We start from the raw sequence: 19,037 nt of genomic DNA, 5'->3' as shown, positions 1-19,037 counted from the left end.
CACTAAAAAATCTGAGTTTCAAGAAAAAGAAAAAAAAAACACAATCACACTTGTTGATGAATGAATATAACAGTTAATTCAATATTGTACTTAATAACAAACAAATTACAAAATTTAATCATACTTCTCATGAAAAAAATGATGAAATCTAGAAATATGGATATGAACAAACTTCAAAATCCTTTAGAGGATTAGAGCTTCAAAATAACTCATTTAAACACTGACGCTATTTAAATTACAAGAAAAAAAAAAACACAAATAACTTGTTAATAAATGGATGTAACAATTAACTTCGTATTGTACTCGACAACAAACAAGTTATGACAATTATAATTACAATTTTAAAAAAATAATGAAATCATTAAATATTGATATGAACGAACTTCAGACTATATATAAATATATATATATATATATATATATATATATATATGAGAGAGAGAGGGAGATAGAATTATGGAAATAATAATTACATAAGAGAGAGCTTACAAAAGTGAAAACAACTCCTGATACAACCGTTTATTAGCTTTCATTAGAAGTTCTTTTAATTTTGAAAATCCATTAGAATAATATTTTATTATGGTTAAATTTATGCTAGTCATCAAAACCACTAGTCAATGAATTTTTTTTAAAAGGTTGCTTAAAATACAATTTTGATGTTTCACGTGCCTTAGCTATGTTATTGTATTTTAATATCTCATCTATTTTATACTAAAAAAATAATATAATCTATTTAATTTTTTATAAGTTTGTATATTCAACATTTTTCTGTTGGCGTGTCAATTTTTTTTGGAATTTTATTTTTATTGTTTATACTTTTTTCGTTCGAATTTCGACTGGCTGATTTTTCATAAATTTAAAATTTTGTAATAATATCGAAGGCAGCATTTCCTTATTGTATTCACCTCTTGCTTTCTTTCCGTCTGAGTGGGTTTTGCAATTCCAAAAATAAAAGAAGTTAGTAAATAGTAAGTCGGCAGATGGCTTAATTTGTCACCAATTTCATAATATTTTTTCACTTTCCATCAAAAGACTAATTTTTCCCAAAATGCCACCTCTATGTCAACAATGTTGAAATTTATGTCAACAATGTTGACATCTTATAGTGAAGGGCAAACATAGATGCCAACATTGTTGACATAGATGGTGGCATTTTGGGAAAAATTAGCATTTTGGTGAAAAATGGAAAATGTTATGAAATTGATGACAAATTAAGCAATTTCTCTTTTTAATACGCCACACAAACCACGTTTCATAACCATGTCATGTTGAAGACGATTTGTGACCTTTTCTTTTTCAATACTAACGAAAATGAGCAACGTGAATAAAAGTACATATATACATTGCAAAAGTCCCTTTCAGATTAAAAAAAATAGAAAATAGTTGAGGAAAAAAATAATAATAAAAGAGTAATATTCAAGAGAGACACCAATTATTATTATTATTATTATTATTATTATTATTATTATTTTTTATTATTTTGCTTTTTAAGTCAAGTTTGCTTTGTTATATAGACGTAAAAACAAAATTGGGATAGGTATTATACGTTAATGTAGATTTTAAAATGGTTTGTAAATTAATCTTGGTGAAAAGAATCTAGTTAATGAAGCAAGATGTTATAAATGAATTATTTTCCCGTAATCAAACAGTCCGGTAGCTTAATATTTTTTTTGTCGTTCATGCATTTACAAATATTATATGTCTAATTACATTTAAAGACAAATTAATTAAAAAGAAAATTATACAAACTTTAATAATAATAAAGACATTTTACAGAAGAATATACCCAACAACTTTGGATTTTTTTTCCCTACTGAATGGCAGCTAAGTTCTTGATTTACCACATAGGACATAGCATATAATTCGACTATATAGCCAAAAAAATGTCCAAATATGTAGGACTCGTACCAAGCTAAAGCATTTAATAACTTCCGAGAGAAATGAAATAGTTCGTATTTATTTATATAACCAGATTTGTGTGTGTGTGTGTGTGTGTGTGTTTGTTTGTTTGTTTTGTTTTTTTTTTTTTTTTTTTTTTTTTTTTTTGAAGGGCATATATAATGGTCCTGGAAGAACATATAAAATCAGGCCGGCCAGTATGAAACATACACATCAAGCCAATTAATACATATCGGAAATAATTGAGGCATTTTTGTCAAACTGGAAAGAAAAGGACGACAACTTTGTCTTGAGTCATTGAAACTATTCTAAAATGATTGTCATCGACAACACAATCAGTCAACTCAACTGCATCAATGGGATCAGACCATTTAACCAAGATCGTAATCCCGATCTTTAGAACCTTACAACAATCGTATCTAAGCTTTTCTTATGCTTGTTGTATTCTTTCTATCTTTTCTTTCTTTCTGTCTTTTATCACCAAAATCATCTGTATCGCCTCGACATCCCTTTGCTTCCAATCAATGTTTCTGGATTTATGCAGTCGGCTCCTGTAATTTTATGCTTTATTCTGTAAATACATGTATATTTGTTTAACGATATAATTTAAATGTCAGCGTTGTCAGTTCACTCTACTCACTCTGTAAATACTAGAATTAACAATACTGTATCATCTGGTAAAAATATATCTCATAAACAAATATCCTCTCCCTATCCTGATCTTTAAGTATACTTTCAATTCACAAATACATCTTAATTCTTCAAAGATATTATATTACAAATTAACTCCTCACATGTGTCCATCCCCCTTATTAATAACACAAGCTGATTCAAGGCATCTTATAATAAACCTTATTTTTTATGCCTGGATTCTTTATTTCTACCTTCGAGTTTAATATTACAGAATTTGGAAATTTCTTTGGTTTGTTTTTGGAATTATTTGTATACTTTCTCAAACGTTGCTACGGTCTTATATTTCGGATTTGGGAATATTATCATTATGTAGATTCAGTTGTTTAGGCTTTATTATATGAGAATTATATAGATAGCAGCAAAGTAAAGATTCGTTAGTCAGATTTTTTTCTTCTTTTTCCTCTGATTTACTCTTTTCATTCACACCTCATCCTTTGTCTACACATAAACTACCACTACTAATGATTGAATTTGAACAACAATATTAAATAGCAGCCTCTCAAATTATATACACTTACGGATCAAGATTACCAAAACAGAGAATCTGTGTTGATATATTTTTCATCTATGACTATAGAGATGTGAGAGCTACGCTAAGTGAAGGCGTGGTTGAGTGTACATCCTCAGTACGGCAAACTCGCTGCCAAGTTCTCAATAATACTGAATGGAAATGCTTAAAACACCGATCTTCATCGTCTTCGCTCATCTCCTTCACGTCTCGCTGTCGCTCGTATTTTGTGAGCTTTATTTGGTTATCAATTCTTTCTTCTTCTCCTTGTCGTTTTGATGTTATCCTTTGGGTTATTGTTTTCATGTTTTTTTTCCTCTGATTTTCTTCCGGCTTTCGAGATACTATGTGCTGGATACACCAAGCGTTTGATACTATGCGCATAAGGATAATTTAACAAACTGTTTTATAATAACACGATTTGATTCAATTTTTAATGAAAATATTCCAATTAGATTAGTGATGACTATTAATAATCAAACTTATAATAGAACCAATATACTTATCCGAATAATTAAAATAAACTCTACAGCTTGATGCCAATATTAAAATAACCCTTTACCACAATAAAGCCCACTTTTTAAACTAAAATTTAACAATCTCATGGGCTATCATAACTAAGCCCACTGTTTAACCTTAAGTTTCATGCTTCATCTTATATCAAGACCATCTCCAAATGCTACTATAAAATACAATAGCACTCTTCGGCCAAATCCTAAAATATTGCAGCTACCTGTTCATATCCATTACTTCCGCTATACTCAAATATCATAGCACTCTACAGCCAACAATATTTCACATATTCCCTCACAGTAAGAATGATCTGATTATACATACTTATTTTTATATATACATACATTACGGAGGACCCTTACTAGATTACTTCGTGGACGTCAAATTTTCTTCTTGAATTTCAGTCTGCCCAATCCAGACGCTCGCCTTCTGTTAGCTTGCCGAGCGGTCATGACCCCAAACAGGACCGCTCCCAAGCAAGATGGGTACCCCCAAGTTGCGACCTCTACAAGCTCAACGTCGATGCCTCAATTCCAAAATCTTGTTGGAGTTGGAGCTGTTATTCGCAACTCTACTGGACTTGTCATGGCTGCATTGGCTCAAAATCTCTCAGGCAAATTCACGGTCAAAGAAGCTGAAGCTCTCGCTCTCCGCTACGGCTTATCTTGGGTTTTGGACGTGTTTCTGCCTATCCACTTTGTGGAGTCAGATGCTAAGACGGTGGTGCAAGCTTTAGAGAGGAAATCTTCTTTCAAGAATGAGTTTGGTTTCATTTTGTCTGTTGTATCTAGTTTATTGTCTAACTTTCCAGGAGTAAAGTTGTCTCACATCTATAGTGAAGCCAACATGGTAGCCTATGAGTTAGCAACTTACGCTCTTTCCATAGATGAGAAACTCGTTTGGTTGGAGGATTTTCCTCCTTCGATAGAGTCTATAGTTAATCAAGAACGTTAGTGATTAATATTAGATTTCTATTTTAAAAAAGAATAATGCAAGGAATTACACAGGTGTTCGCAGGCTGCCACGAATATTAGAAATAATTAGATAATAATATATTGAATCATTGAAATTCTTTTTATTTTTTACATTTGTGTTGAAACATTTAGTAGTTGCAATTATGACTTGCACATTGAATATATTTTTCTCCTTCACAGCAGTATATCTATATGTCATAGTTGACCAAATAACATTTTAGTTAGGATTTGTAGTCAACTCATCATTCATAATTAGCCAGTTTACAGTGCCACCACTACAAAATACAGTTTACAAATTAAAGTGCCACTTCTACATGGTACATCTTGAGTACGTCACAGCAAGTTTCGTGACTCATAATACGTCACATGCCCACGTCATCAGCAGGTCTCGTGACTCATAGGTACGTCACATGATCCGTCATCAAGTCTCATGGCTCATGGGTATGTCACATGACCCGTCATCAGGTCACGTGACTCGTGGGTGCGTCTCATGGCCCTCCATTAGGTGTCACGACTCATGGGTACGTCTCTAGACCCCCTGGCTTATGGGTACGTTTCATGATCCTCCAGTAGGTCCCACGACTCATGGGTACGTCTCATGACCCATGAGTAGGTCTCGTCCCACCTCTGCATCAATGGCCTCATTAGCCTATCTCATAAAAAATGACGGAATTACCCAAACTTTCATCACCTTACTATAAATACTTTCAATCTCAAAATGTTGAGGTAAATTTCTCTCAACTTAACAAAATTCTGTCTCTCTCACCTCATAGTTTTCCTCTCTTAAATTCCTAAGCGAGGACTAAGGCCCCCCATCTCACATAGCACTTGGACTAATGTTGAGCGCCCTCGGACTGCGCGACAGAAGAACCCCCTCCGCACCCCTCTAGCTCACAATTCTCTCTTTTTCAGGTGGCACACCGTCGAAAACCTCTCTCCGACATGGCAAAGGCGGCAAGCTCGGAAGCGACTTTCTCTCTTTTTTAGGTGACGAGCAGACGGGAACTTCTTTCCGGCACGGCGGAGACGTGATTATGAGATATCTTCCCCCTTGACCACCGCATGGTCATAGGGTCCGACGTTAGACCGAACCGTAAATCGATTTAAGTGTTGATATATTTTCAGACATTAACAAAAAATACTACCCATTTTGTTTACATTTTACTCTCATTATGTTTATATTGTTTATGTGAGTAACATTATTCTTTTTCCATTCAAACAATTAGGTATCACTTCCCACAAAAAATAAATGTTGCAAAGACCGAACTTAAAGCCGTGAGCCTTGCAAGCCAGGGCGGATCAAAGGGGGATGTTGTCTAGTTAACATAATGGAAGTATATCGGACTGTAAATCCTGGAACACGTCTTTTATAATTTTGTTTACATTTTATATGTCATTACATTTCAAAAATATATTTTTAAAATTTTGAAACTTAGTGTTTACTTTTCTAATCTAAACGATTTTTTTTTTTTTTTTTAAATTTACCGCATCTAATCATGCACTTATAATTTTTTTTTTTTTTTAAATTTACCGCATCTAATCATGCACTTATATGCTCTCAAAAAAAAAAAAAAATCATGCACTTATATACTTATATGCATGTAATCAGCTAGAACCCAAAATGCAAAGCATCATGATTCATATAGATTTTTTTTTTTTTTTATAAAGGTTCATATGCACTTACAACTATATTTTTTTTCTTATTGGTCTATGATCAATAAGTTGGTCCAACCATTTACCCTTAAAGCAAGATTCAATAGAGCTATGTTTAGCTTTCAGTATACGGTTCCATATTTGTTATAAAAAAAATATTAAAAAAAGGTGCAGACCCGTTGATGCGATGAAAAACTTAATAATTAGCTCTTGAGTCCCGCATCGACTGGGTATTACGATCCTGGGCTCTTTATAAGGCTTGTTGGTTACTCCTCTAATTACCAAGCTTGGTTTTAGATGAAACCTCACACATTTAAGATGGTATCAGAGCGGGGCCCATTCTCGGTTGTGGGCTACCTGATCGGGCATATACTTAACGCTTCCAGTGCATGTGTGTCAATGTGTGCCTGTGCGCGTGAAGGGGTGTATCAAGGATAGTCCCACATCGACTAGTTATTACGATCCTGGGCTCTTTATAAAGCTTGTGGGTTACTCCTCTAATTACCAAGCTTGGTTTTAGATGGAACCCCACACCTAGGAAGTTTTGTACCAATAAATATAAGAAAGTCATACTTTTGGATTAATTTTAACATATTGAATTTCGGTCCAAAAATATTGAGGAGGTAATAGTTTAGGAATAATCTCAACTATAATTTGTCGCTTGGCGTCTAAATGTTTTTAATTACTTCCTGCACAAGTTATCTTCAGTTCTTCGTGTGATCTAGATCTTTTATCTATTTTGGAATTTTTCGTATTTTTCCTGATTGATTTTCTAACATACGTGTCTCGCTATAGCTAATTAATTCACTTTAAAACATATATATGTGTGATTATATGACCTATCTCTATTAGGAGACATGGAAAGGAGGCTAAAATAAGACCGGGAATCCTGGTTCTCGTTCGAACAACCTTCTATTTGGTATTTTTTAAGGCAACATATATTTTTTAGTAATATTTGTATTTTTGTGGGTCAAATTATATTGCGGTCACAGTTTGTACGAGAGTTGTGTCTTGTGTGATTTAGAGCTCCACATACCATTTGATATTGTACGTTAGAAGTAATTGGTTCCTTCCATATATCAAGTAGTAACTTTAAAATGTGAATGAGATACAGATTTTGAAGAAGATGAACTCCATCGGCTACTAAATCACAAAATCAACTGATTGAATCATATATATAGAAATAAATATGTCTGTAGCAAATCCAACCACATATATGTTTTAGGTAACATATATTTTTTTATGGGATTTATGTCAAAAGAAAGAAGAAATTTTTTTGGGCTGGCTAGCTATTTGTGGCTAGTCACAAGTAAAAATAATAGACTACAGTCTACCACGTCAGCAGACACGCGTCACCAACGCTAGCCGATGATGGAGTCACGTGACAAGTTGGTGAAGCGGTTAGTTTGTTAGGCAAGTTAGTTAGACGAAGCTGTTAGTCATAGCTGTATTGATCTGTATTTATACTTGTATGAACAATTCAGTTGAATTTAATGAAAGACTGAGAGAAGTGATTTACTCTCTCAATCCAAACAAATATCTTGTTGTAGTTTCTTCTTCCAAAACTTATCTTGGTATCAGAGCATCAACAATGGCAAATGAAGGTTTATCTTCACCGTCATCGACACAGATCAACACCGATCTGAGGCCAGAGGTAGCGAACAACTCTCGATTCGCCACCACACTGGCATGTCCAGCTTCAGCCCCGCCCAACGCCGAACGCTCGGTTCCGGCAACGCCTCCCACCTCCCCGACTCCGGCTCCAGCACCTCCCCGAACGGCTGCGCCTCATTAGCTCCGCCGTGGAGGACGATCCTCCCGCCGAAGGCCGCCGCGTGGGCATGGGACCGCGGGGCAAGTGTGGCGGGGCCTCGGGACCAGATTCCGGTACGGCAGTCGAGGACCCACACGTCGGAGACGTCGCCGCCGATGAGGTAGATGCTTTGACCCACGGTGGCGACGGCGGAGCCCTCCACGTGGCCGCCGGGGGGAGCCGAAAGCGGGACGAGGCGGGCGGGGTTGGGGTGGAGGACGAAGAGCTCGGGCTCGGCGTTCTTGAAAGGGGAGCGGAGGCAGAGGCAGAGGAGTGGCTCGGAGACGCCGAGGCGGGAGCGGGCGACCACTAGGACAAAAAACGTCATCCGGTGCGACGATTGTCGCACCAAATACCTCATATGTCGCACCTAATAGTTTATTAGGTGCGACATTAGGTGCGACAAAGTCGCACCGAATATGCCGTCGCTAAATGCATTAGGTGCGACATGTCGCACCTAATAGTCATACCTTTAGGTGCGACATATCAGTTGCGTCAATGTCGCACCTAATATGTTTTTTAAATTAAAAAAAAATTACAAAATCAGAAATAGAATGCTGTTCGATCCAGGCGGCGGGGCGGGGGCTGGTCCAGGCGGCGGTGGGGCGGGGCGGGGGGCTGGTCCAGGCGGCGGTGGGGCGGGCGGGCAGGGGGCTGGTCCAGGCGGCGGTGCGGGGCTGGTCCAGGCGGCGGGGCGGGGCTGGTCCAGGCGGCGGCGGGGCAGGCTGGGAGAGACAGACAGAGTGAGAGATGGCCGGTGAGACAGATAGAGAGAGAAATAGAGGGGGACGTACCAGGAAGGTCCGGCAGCGGCGGAGCGGAGAGGGACGGCGGCGGGGACTGGCTGAGAGAGAGAGACAGTGTGAGATGGTGAGAGACGGCCGGTGAGAGAGAGAGAGAGATGGGGACGTACCAGGATGGGCCGGCAGCGGCGGAGCGGAGAGGGACGGCGGCGGGGACTGGCTGAGAGAGAGAGACAGTGTGAGATGGTGAGAGACGGCCGGTGAGAGAGAGAGAGAGATGGGGACGTACCAGGATGGGCCGGCAGCGGCGGAGCGGGGAAGGACGGCGGCGGGGGCTGGCTGAGAAAGAGAGACCTTGTGAGATGAGAGAGAGAGAGTGAGTTAATGTGTGAAAAAGGAGAAACGCAGGGTTTAAAACCCTAAACCTATTGGGTGCGACATTGTCGCTTCCAATATTGTCGCACCTAATACTCATATTGGGTGTGACATTGTCGAACCCAATATGAAATCCCAGATCCAAAAAAAATTCGGCAGGATTCGCTGACAAATTTAATTTCAAAACTCATTGGGTGCGACATTTGTCGCACCTAAAGGTATTTGGTGCGACATATTCATATTAGGTGCGACAATGTCGCACCGAATAACACTAAACATTAGCGAAATTTTTAGTCATCCGGATGAGTATCCGGTGCGACATGTCGCACCTAATATGGGCTTAGGTGCGACTATTAGGTGCGACATGTCGCACCTAATACCCTTCCGCACCCAATATGCTAATTTGTAGTAGTGGACCAAGAACTCCGGCGAGGAGAAGAGGGATTTTATGGGCTTCGACACGGCGGAGAGGACGCCGTGGTGTCTTCTAGGGACGCGTGGCAGAGGAGAGCGACGTCGTTCGGAAGGCTTGGGATCAGAGTCTCTGGCTCAGACATGGTGGTTTTTAGGGTTATTCGTTCGCCAACACTAGCTATGCATAGGACCTATTCGTCATATTTAAAAGTTAATAGACCTGTTTAGTGAAAGAGAAATTTCATTTTGTAGATCTAGCAATTATCAAAATATCAAGATTAGACTCATTAGTTTAATAATATTCGAAATTGGAATTTTGGACACTTTTCGGATAAAAATACCCTTGAAATTCAAATAACCACTCTTTCTCTCTCATTTCAAACCCTCTTTATCTCTCTCTCTCGCTCTTCATAACAAGTCTTGTCATATTCGAATTGGTTGTGCTAGTTTTAGAACTTTCGGTGGTCAAGCTCACCGCTAAGCTCGTGGGGTTCGGGGCAACACCCCGATTTTTTTTATTTTTTTTAGAAATTTGGGTATGTGTTCAGCTCTTGTAAAATATGAGCCACACCAAATCCCACTTTGATTTTGGGGGTTTCGCATATCGTTTTTGGGAAGGTTCTATTTAAGGGGTATTTTTGTCCGAAAAGTGTCCAAAAGTCAAATTTCGGATATTATTATACTAATGGGTTTAGTCTTGATATTTTGATAAGTTTTAAGTCTGCAAAATGAAATTTCTCTTAGTGAATTTAACTTGTCAAATATGCCCTTAAGAAGATAACGATAGTACAATGATGCCAACCAAATCTTTTCTCTCTCTCTAAACTCAAACTAAAAACACCCTAGTTTTTTAACAGCGCCGAAGCTCTTCTCCCTCTTGGGATCTGGGCGCCTGGTGTGGCTCCAGCCCGGGGGGGAGGCAACGCTAGGGGAGACAACGCTGGTGGTCCTTCTCCTTCCCGTTTCAATTTTTTTTAGCCCTATTTTTTTTCCTAAAACCATCCGAAACTCTTTCCACTCGTTGGCTTCTCTTCTCGGCACCGATCCCGGCTACGGCGGAGAGCGACCTCGGTAGAGATATTATCCCGGCGCCGTCCTCCTCTCGCAGCGTCGGTGGGAGCTCAGTTCTCTCTTCTCGGTTTCGGCGGCTTTGCCTCGGCGTGGCTCGTCATCCTCGGAGTCGGGATTTATTCGGCGAAGATCGGGTCCTCGTGGGTGAGATTTTTACCCGACGTCTTCCCTCCCAGAATCGGCGGCAGTGAGGCTGTTTTCTTGGGCGAGATTGGAGCGTTGGGTGAGGATGAGTTCTCAGTTTTTGGGCGTTTCTTTTATGTTTACTTCAGTTGATTTTATTTTTGGTATATTGTAGTGAACCTGTCTTTTAATTGTTGTGTTTTGGTTTTTTTGACTTGTTTTGGAGCCGGATTAGCCGTAGTCACCTTACCCGTAGTGGATTTCCTGTTAGGTTTTGATCTATGCATATTGAAGAGCCATCTTCTTCGTGGCCATCGGACCGAGGTTGATTGAATTTTTCCACCGCCAATCTTTGGGTTTTTGAACGAACCTCGTGTGTACTCTATTGCGCTTGTAATTCTTCCCGTTGTCGGAAGTATGCACATATCGTACTTTTACCGGATCTTAGTGTTAGATTCACTTCGACTTAGGTCTTGGTGTTCCATGTACTAAGGTGTTATTCTCCTGTATTGATAGGTTTTTTACCCAATTTTAATGAAAAATCCGTTTATTAAAAAAAAATAACGATAGTATTGCACTCTTAATTTTATTTGACGCTTGTACAAATTAATTGTGGGAACTGGGAATTGAGGCATTAAATATGATTTGTTTGTTGACCAATTAATGAGAGAAGAATCAAACAAAATAGAGGAATAATATCTTTGTCATACATTTTTTTTTTGTGTAAATAATAATAACATATACGCGTCATGTGTGTACTTTTTTTTTTTAGAAAAATGGTTTGGAACCAATCTATTAGATAATGAGTATAGCATCTGCAGATACAGCAACAAACCTTCTTGAAACAACAAATAAAAATTATCTAGATTAGAAAAAGATTTATCGCTAACGCCAAATTCAAGTAATAGCACAATTTATGCACAAATTGTGCAATAAAAATAGAGCAATCAAGCTTTTTCAGAAAACCCTTTAAAGAAGGTGGACAGATCCAACCAACCGCGGTCTAATGATCGTATTGAAGAGAGGTCTTCAAGCAGTATAGGCAAAAGTCTAACAGATTTCCTCAAGCGAGATGGTGGACGACGGCAATTCCGACTCCAATGAAAACAAAAGCAGAAATACCACGCAGAAATAAATAAAGTAAAACAACATTTAAAACACTAGAAACACATAAAAACAGGTAAACCTCCAAACCATACCCTTTCAGAACCACCCAAAGACCATCACCACCATGTGTGTTCATTTTGTTTGGTGTTTTAGATTTTTTTTTCCGTTTTGATTTATAGAGTATTTTTCAAGTTTAAGGTTGTAAATGTTATTGAATGGTATATCGATTAATATTAGAGGCATTTTGGCTATATAGTCGCTACGAAACATAAATTTTACCATATGACCAACGTTTGATAAATTTCACCGTATAACCAACATTCGATTAAGATTAGGGTTTTTTCGTTGATGTTATTGTTTTGAATCCGAACATCTGAAATTGAATTAGATTGAAGATTATAGGTTTTTAGATTTGTGTATTGATTTGATATCTGAGATCTCATTTTTTCGTAAGCCGTCATTGGTTTATTTTGGTTAATTTGATATATAATATATTTTATTTATTATTTATTTTAGTTCATTTGACACATTTTTTGTTGAATCTGAGATTTTTTTTTCCGTAGCCAGCCATATGTTTATTTTGGTTAATTTGACGCATAATATATGTTATTTACTGAAATTAACCATTATTTTACTGAAATTTACAAGTATTAACAATACTACTAAATTTTTAGGGGTAATTTAGCAAAATAGCGAACTCAAACCTTTAAAATTGCTAAATAGCCAAGGTTTTGTAAATACTAAGTAAATAGCCATTCCGATGACGTGGCCCAATAATAGGTTTTTTTATTTCCGAAAATTTCCCATGAGCGTTTGAATTTTGAATTACTAATTTGAATTTTCGGATGAAATTTATTCCCGAAATTTTTGGAATTGTATTTCCTGATATAAGTGTGAACAAGATTTAGTCTATTAATGACCCCTTTATTTTAGGAACTAAATGGACGTGGCAGTTGTAATTTTTTTGTTTCTTTTTATATATTATTTCTTATATTTTTCGTCCAGATTTATATTACATTCTTGATTTCTGTAGGGATCAGTAAACTAATGTAAATAATGTTGGTTGAGTGTTCATTTACATTTGCGTTGATAGGTTATTTACCCAGATTTACATAAGTCATGTTTCAGTTTAACTAATAACATCAAAATATATAGGTCTTAGTAATGACAAAGTTTACTCATATATATGTTTCTTTGGATTAATGAAAAATCCAAAGTACCAAAAGAGTTAGCAAACATAAATCTCAAAATACACATCATTAAGTAATAGAATAAATTTTGAAATCCTGATGGTGAATTAAAAAAGCAAGATAAACGGTTTAGACATCGTCGATGTTGAGTGAGAAACTAGGCTGGCTGCTTGGATTCTAACCAACCTGCTTTGTTACTTTCTTCTTCGTGACATATGGTGAATGTAGCATTGTTGGTTTCTTTATAACGCATTTTGGTCTCTCATTGATGGCAAACTTCACTGCAACTGGTTCGTCGTTCTTCTTGAGATGTAAATATGTGTAAATAAAGAAAAGGTAAAAAAAACTTAGACTCTGTGATATTTACTCAGATTTACTGCAAAATATGTCGACTACTATTATTTTCTTCTAACATCCAAACTCAACAGTAAATATGTATAAATAAATAGTTGATCCAAAAAACTTAGACAATCCAATATTTACTCAGATTTACTGCAAAATATGTCGACTACTATTATTTTCTTCTAACATTCAAACTCAACAGTAAATGTGTGTAAAAAGATATTTGGTCCAAATAACTTAGACTATCCAATATTTACTCAGATTTACTGCTAAATATGTCGACTCCAATTTTTTCTTCTAACATCCAAACACCCAATTTTCTAAACACATTCACAATGGTATATCGGGAAAACTAACACACTGATACATGATTTCATTTTACTGCGCATCAAGATATAGATATAACACATCAAGATTTATACATCAAACCCGTTCCAACAATATTTAAACATTCAAAAGGATTTACAATAAACATTGTAATCACTGAAGAACATGCATTATGTTTTTAAATCACAATAGTCGGTTCCCCCGAATTTCGTTGTCATGAATAGGGTTATGTGTAAATGTTAGGATTATAGACCAATAATGCACGGACTCATAATACATAGGGAGATGAATGTTCAATACCGTATATTTTCATAATCGATTCCAAAAAAGAACAATTTTTTCATAGTTTAATATGTAAATCGAGGTTGAATATTAGTAAATAAGAGTTCCAATTGCCAAAAAATCACACATGCATACCTGTTAGAGCCGGAGAGAGGAGGTGGTCTGAAATATCGTTCCAGTTCGTCGGTTGTCGCCAATGGAGTTCCTGTTCGTCGGAGAGAGGAGATGTTTTGAAAATATTTTTGAGATAGATTTTTTCTTAATGGCAGATTGAATATTGGTGGAGAGATAATCGGCAATTAATTGCAGTTATTATTCCTCGATTCTCGTTTACACGTTACCTCTTTTAATTTTTTTTTAAAGTCAACCGTGTGCTTATGGGCGGGAAAGCCTGGGCTTTTTAGTAAATGCAGATGTGTCTTAAATGATATCTGGCTATTTACTTAGTATTTACAAAACCTTGACTATTTAGCAACGTTAAAGGTTTGATTTGGCTATTTTGCTAAATAATTGAATTTTTAGTCCGGTTCGTCAATGGTGTTTTTGGCATGCATGAAAGATTGTCTAGAGAATTTGTTTCGTCAATCTGGACTTATGAGAGAGACTAAGAGAGATAAGAAGTGTCGTTAAATGTGATTATGATCAACTGATTTAATGTCTAATTTTTTATTTTAATTATGAAATGTTTAATAAAAGGTATTTTGGATATTTTGCTCCTCCGCAACTCTTATGTTAATGACCGTTTTACAAAATTAAATTTTTTTTTTACTATTTAACAAAACTCAAATTTAATATTGACTAGTTGGCTAATTTACCCAAAACATTACCCCTCTGATTATTGAATTGCAATCATCTTGAGTATACATAACTACAAAATTCTCCTTCATGTACTAGACTGTAACAAAGTCAATAAGTCTAAGCTGCACCAAACCTCGAAATCAAACACCTTGTTTCCCCGTTCTTCATCCTCCGTGGCCTCCGAGCTCAGCACAACCAGCCTCTCTCCCATTACCAGACCGCCACCGAAAACAGCTTTCGATTCGCTTCTCCGAGACGCCCAGCTCCGCGTCTCCGGTGGGTATGGGACTGCGCGGCAAGTGTGGCGGGGCCTCGGGACCCACACCTCGGAGGAAGGGGATTTGGGGGGTTGGAGGAGTCGCCGCCGATGAGGTAGATGCTGTGACCCACGGACACGACGGCGAAGGACGACGAAGAGCTCGGCGGCGTCGTTTTTGAAAGGGGAGTGGAGGCGGAGGCAGAGCTGTGTCTCCGAGAACTCCGGCGAGGAGAGGAAGGATTTTATGGGCTTCGACACGGCGGAGAGGACGTCGTGGTGCCTTCTGGGGAGGCGAACCAGGCATTCCAGCGCGACGCGGCAGTAGTAGTACACACGCTCAGACATGGTGTGCTTTCTTAATGAATAAAATAAAAGATTTGGGCGGGCCGAGAGGCCGTATGTGAAATTGGTTGAAGATCAAAATACCATGGAAATAATATGGAGAAATTCCACAAATATTTAGTTTGATTGTGGTCCTTGGTCGTGTTTGGTATTCATCTCAAAAACAGTTTTTGAGTGGAAAAAATTGAAAACAAAAAGTGAAAGTTATGTTTGGTTTAAGTTTTTGGAAAAAAAATTCAAAAAATTTTGAAGTTGTTTTGTAAAAGAGTAAAGAAAACTGAAAACAAATAAAAAGTGTTTTTGAAAAAAAAAAAAAAAAAAAAAAATTCTCTCCTTCTCCTCATCTTCTCTTTTCATTTTTTCAAAAACAAAAATGAAAACTGTACCAAACACTTTTTTCAGTTTTTTCAATTTCTCAAAAACAAAAATGAAAACTGTACCAAACAGCTTTTTTAAAACAACTGCAAAATAATTTTTCAGTACAACTACAAAAATTAAAAAATAGAAAACAAAAATTTTTTGAATTAACTACCAAACACAAAATTTCTAGAATTTTCAAATATTTCATAGATAAATTATTTTTAGTTTTTGGATGACTTTAACGTTGATTAATTTAAAATATAAACTAAGAAGGAAAAATTTAAATTAAACTTATAATGAGTAAAAAATAATAATAAAGAATAAAAACAATGTATATAACAAGGAAAGAAAAAAAATTATACATATTAAAATAGTAACGGAATAAGAATGATAAAAGAGTTATTACCAGAATATGTTTTTATAAGGAGATACCTCTAGAAGTTTCCAGTTTCCACAAACAATTCTGAAGAATAAAGACTTGTATTCATTATCCGCGAGACGTTTCTTAATTTTCCTCTCAAAGCGTTGATTTGAGTTATTATCCGCAAGACTTTAGAAATTCTCTCTCAAATACTGGCTCGAAGATTCACAACGCGGTGAGAAGAAAGATTCACAACGCGGTGAGTATTAACATTTCATCGAGAACTTGCGAACCTAATCCAATCAAGTCCGCCATGGCCAGACCTCCGACCGCCACCGCGAGAGCAGCCACCGGCGCGCCCTCCACGTCGGTGACGACGACCGTGACGGTGGAATCTCTCGAAGAAGCGTCGTCTTCCCGGAGCCAGCAGCCTCAGACCTTGACTTTGAGGCTGAATCGGAAGAAGAAGCAGGTGACGTGGAAGGAAGGCACCGTTGACAACGAGTTCATGCAGAAGAAGAGCTCCAAGAAGTGCTGTATCTTCCACAAGCAGAAATCGTTCGACGAGGACGACAGCGATCAGGAGAGCGAAGATCACGGCCACGCCCATGGCGGCGATGAGGGCTGTTGCTCAAAAAATCACGATTCTCTGTAAGTCCGATTTGTTTTTCTCCCGAAATGGAATTGATTTGCGTCGATTTGTCATTTTAGGGATTGGAATTCGGCCTGGAAAGGGGAAATGTATTTTAGGGTTTGGTAATTGGAAGTGATAAACATGATTGAAATTGGAATAAGGTAGATTCAGGGTCTTGATTTTTGGGTTTGTTGAGTGTTTGGTTTGCAATTAAGGACAAACAAGATTGCCACTTCTGTGTTGGATTTTATTACACCAATTAGTCATGTATTAGAGATGTGTTTATGCTATGTTGTTACATTACAAAATTATTACATTATTTATTGAATTTAGTTTCACCTGGATTATGCGTGAAAACTCTTGGATTTTGCCTACTCTAATGAAACTTGAAGGACATGGTTGTGGTGATAGAAGAAATAATAGATTGAGTGAATTGGTGGTTCGAATTGGGGAGATTTTTTAAGACTCGTGATTTTCTACTTTACAGGTAGATTATTGTCCATTGGTATTTTGTGACAGTAAAAAAATGGAAAAAGGAAAAGCTTTTTGAGTTGTCTTTTTGTGAGCAGGTTGAAATCGACCCCAACTTGAAATATGCTCAGTAAACTAATGCTAGAGGATGCAATGTTGTCGTACTCATGGATAGTTGAATAAATTAAAAAAAAAAATTGTTTTTGAAATTAGTAAATATTACTTTCTCCGGTATCTCCTTTCCTCTGGTACCAAATTCACACGAAGGTCTAATATATATGTGCAAGTTTTTGGAAATGCAATGCGAAACTTGGTCATGTAATATATAGCTTATAAGGGAAGCAAGGAGTTACATTTTTCTGTTTCTTTAGCTAAGAAAATGGTCATCCTTTATTGCTGCTTAAGAGAGAATACATATTTGGATGAAAAATGGATGAAAAATTTGTGTAATAAAATGTTTTATTTTTGGTGATGTGTTAAGCTTATTAGATTGGCAGTGTAAGTGCAACTGAATCTTCTTTGATGGGAAAAGAGGTAGGAATTAACCTAGTGCTCGCGATAGTTAACTAACCCGAATTCAATCAGAATTTAGTTCCGCATATAGCTTTTGCTCCACAAATGTAATTCATTGCAATGATAACCTGAATAGTATTCCATATGGATTGAGCTTTGAACCCTTATCAAGTTGACAATAAGCGCTCATTTTCTTTTACAACCATGTTTATTAGCTTGATGCTTTCTTTCATCAGTCTTCATTGTATTGTTTTCTGTTTCGATATAGTTTGTATCGACCGCAATGTTCTCTGTAAAGTATATCAAGTATATGTGTGTAATGTTGGTTGATAATTTGATTACAGAAGTAGAGAATCTTAAGAGCACTGTGAGCGAGTACTGAGTTCTGGTTTTGGCTCGAAGAGTAATCACAATATACTAAATTGGAAACGAGCCTTGTTCAATAGCCCTTGACACATCTGAATGCTGGCATTTGGGGATTCAGTTTTTGTATCCTTTGATTTCTTTTACATATTTTCATAATTGCGGCTGTTATGCTTGTATGTACTTCTATTTGACAGTCATATAAATCCTACACGAGTAAAAGATGTATCGAAGCCCAACTATTTTTGGGCGTCAGGAAAATAAATATAACGACAATGAATAGACAGACGGTCATGTCTTTCTCAACCGTGAAACACGTGATCTTTTTTAAGTATTTATTTCATTAAAAAAAACAGGTTGGCACACCTTTTTTTTTTTAATCATTGGTACACGTTATTTAGTACCATGAAATATGAATTATGGGATCCTGTTTTTCGTTTGGTAAAATTCTGAATGGGACAACTCGAGACTCCAGATAATATCAAGGGTGTACAGTTCAGCCCGGTCTAAAATTGACCTTAAAACTGAACCGGATCGTTTTAAACAATTTGAAAAAATTTAGGCTCGGACTGTTTAAGAAAACAAGCTGAATTGGATCAAACCGTTTTAGACTAGTCCGGATGGGTGTTGATCGCTTTAAACCGTTTTAATATTTTTTAACATTTTTTTTACAAATTTAATTAAAAATAGCAAAAAATAACATAAAATAATATTGACATTAATATATAATAATATGTTCAACTCAAATTAGTTCATTAAAATATCTTAGAATTAAAAAAATTAAAAAAACCTTTAAAAAATTAAGATCACTCCGGTCTAAATTGTGGTTTAAAATTTCCAAATCGGATCAGACCAATCCAAAAATTGGACCGAAATGGATTACATAAAAACTATTTTAAATCGGATTGA

The 19,037-nt window shown here is 36.7% G+C and overlaps 2 protein-coding genes and 1 pseudogene across 3 annotated transcripts; 1 reads left to right on the top strand and 2 right to left on the bottom strand.

Annotated features, from left to right (window-relative positions):
• Positions 1–7,871: 7,871 nt before the first annotated feature.
• Positions 7,872–9,728, bottom strand: LOC149391178 (putative F-box/kelch-repeat protein At2g44030; annotated as a pseudogene).
• Positions 9,729–13,124: 3,396 nt separating this feature from the next.
• Positions 13,125–15,429, bottom strand: LOC149391177 (uncharacterized). The gene is made up of 3 exons (XM_089619947.1): positions 14,959–15,429; positions 14,163–14,232; positions 13,125–13,379 (listed from the first exon to the last, which is right to left on the bottom strand). The coding sequence occupies exons 1-3, from the start codon at positions 15,427–15,429 to the stop codon at positions 13,339–13,341; spliced, it is 582 nt and encodes a 193-aa protein (XP_089476073.1). The 3' UTR covers positions 13,125–13,338.
• Positions 15,430–16,280: 851 nt separating this feature from the next.
• On the top strand, positions 16,281–18,484 carry INH3 (inhibitor-3). 2 transcript variants are annotated; one of them, XM_089621475.1, is made up of 2 exons: positions 16,282–16,798; positions 18,110–18,484. In XM_089621475.1, exons 1-2 carry the CDS (start codon positions 16,461–16,463, stop codon positions 18,123–18,125), a joined length of 354 nt encoding a protein of 117 aa, XP_089477601.1. In that variant the 5' UTR covers positions 16,282–16,460; the 3' UTR covers positions 18,126–18,484. The 2 variants fall into 2 exon arrangements, with proteins under 2 accessions (XP_089477603.1, XP_089477601.1); XM_089621477.1 differs by lacking the exon at positions 18,110–18,484 and having other exon boundaries at positions 16,281–17,153.
• The last annotated feature ends 553 nt before the right edge of the window (positions 18,485–19,037 follow it).

This window comes from Urtica dioica, chromosome 7 (genome assembly GCF_054948205.1).
Source record: "Urtica dioica subsp. dioica isolate 48M chromosome 7, U.dioica_male_clone48M_v1_H2, whole genome shotgun sequence".
Classification (NCBI taxonomy): domain Eukaryota; kingdom Viridiplantae; phylum Streptophyta; class Magnoliopsida; order Rosales; family Urticaceae; genus Urtica; species Urtica dioica.
Note: the sequence above shows the minus strand (reverse complement) of the source record. Positions and strands in the feature narration are given on the sequence as shown.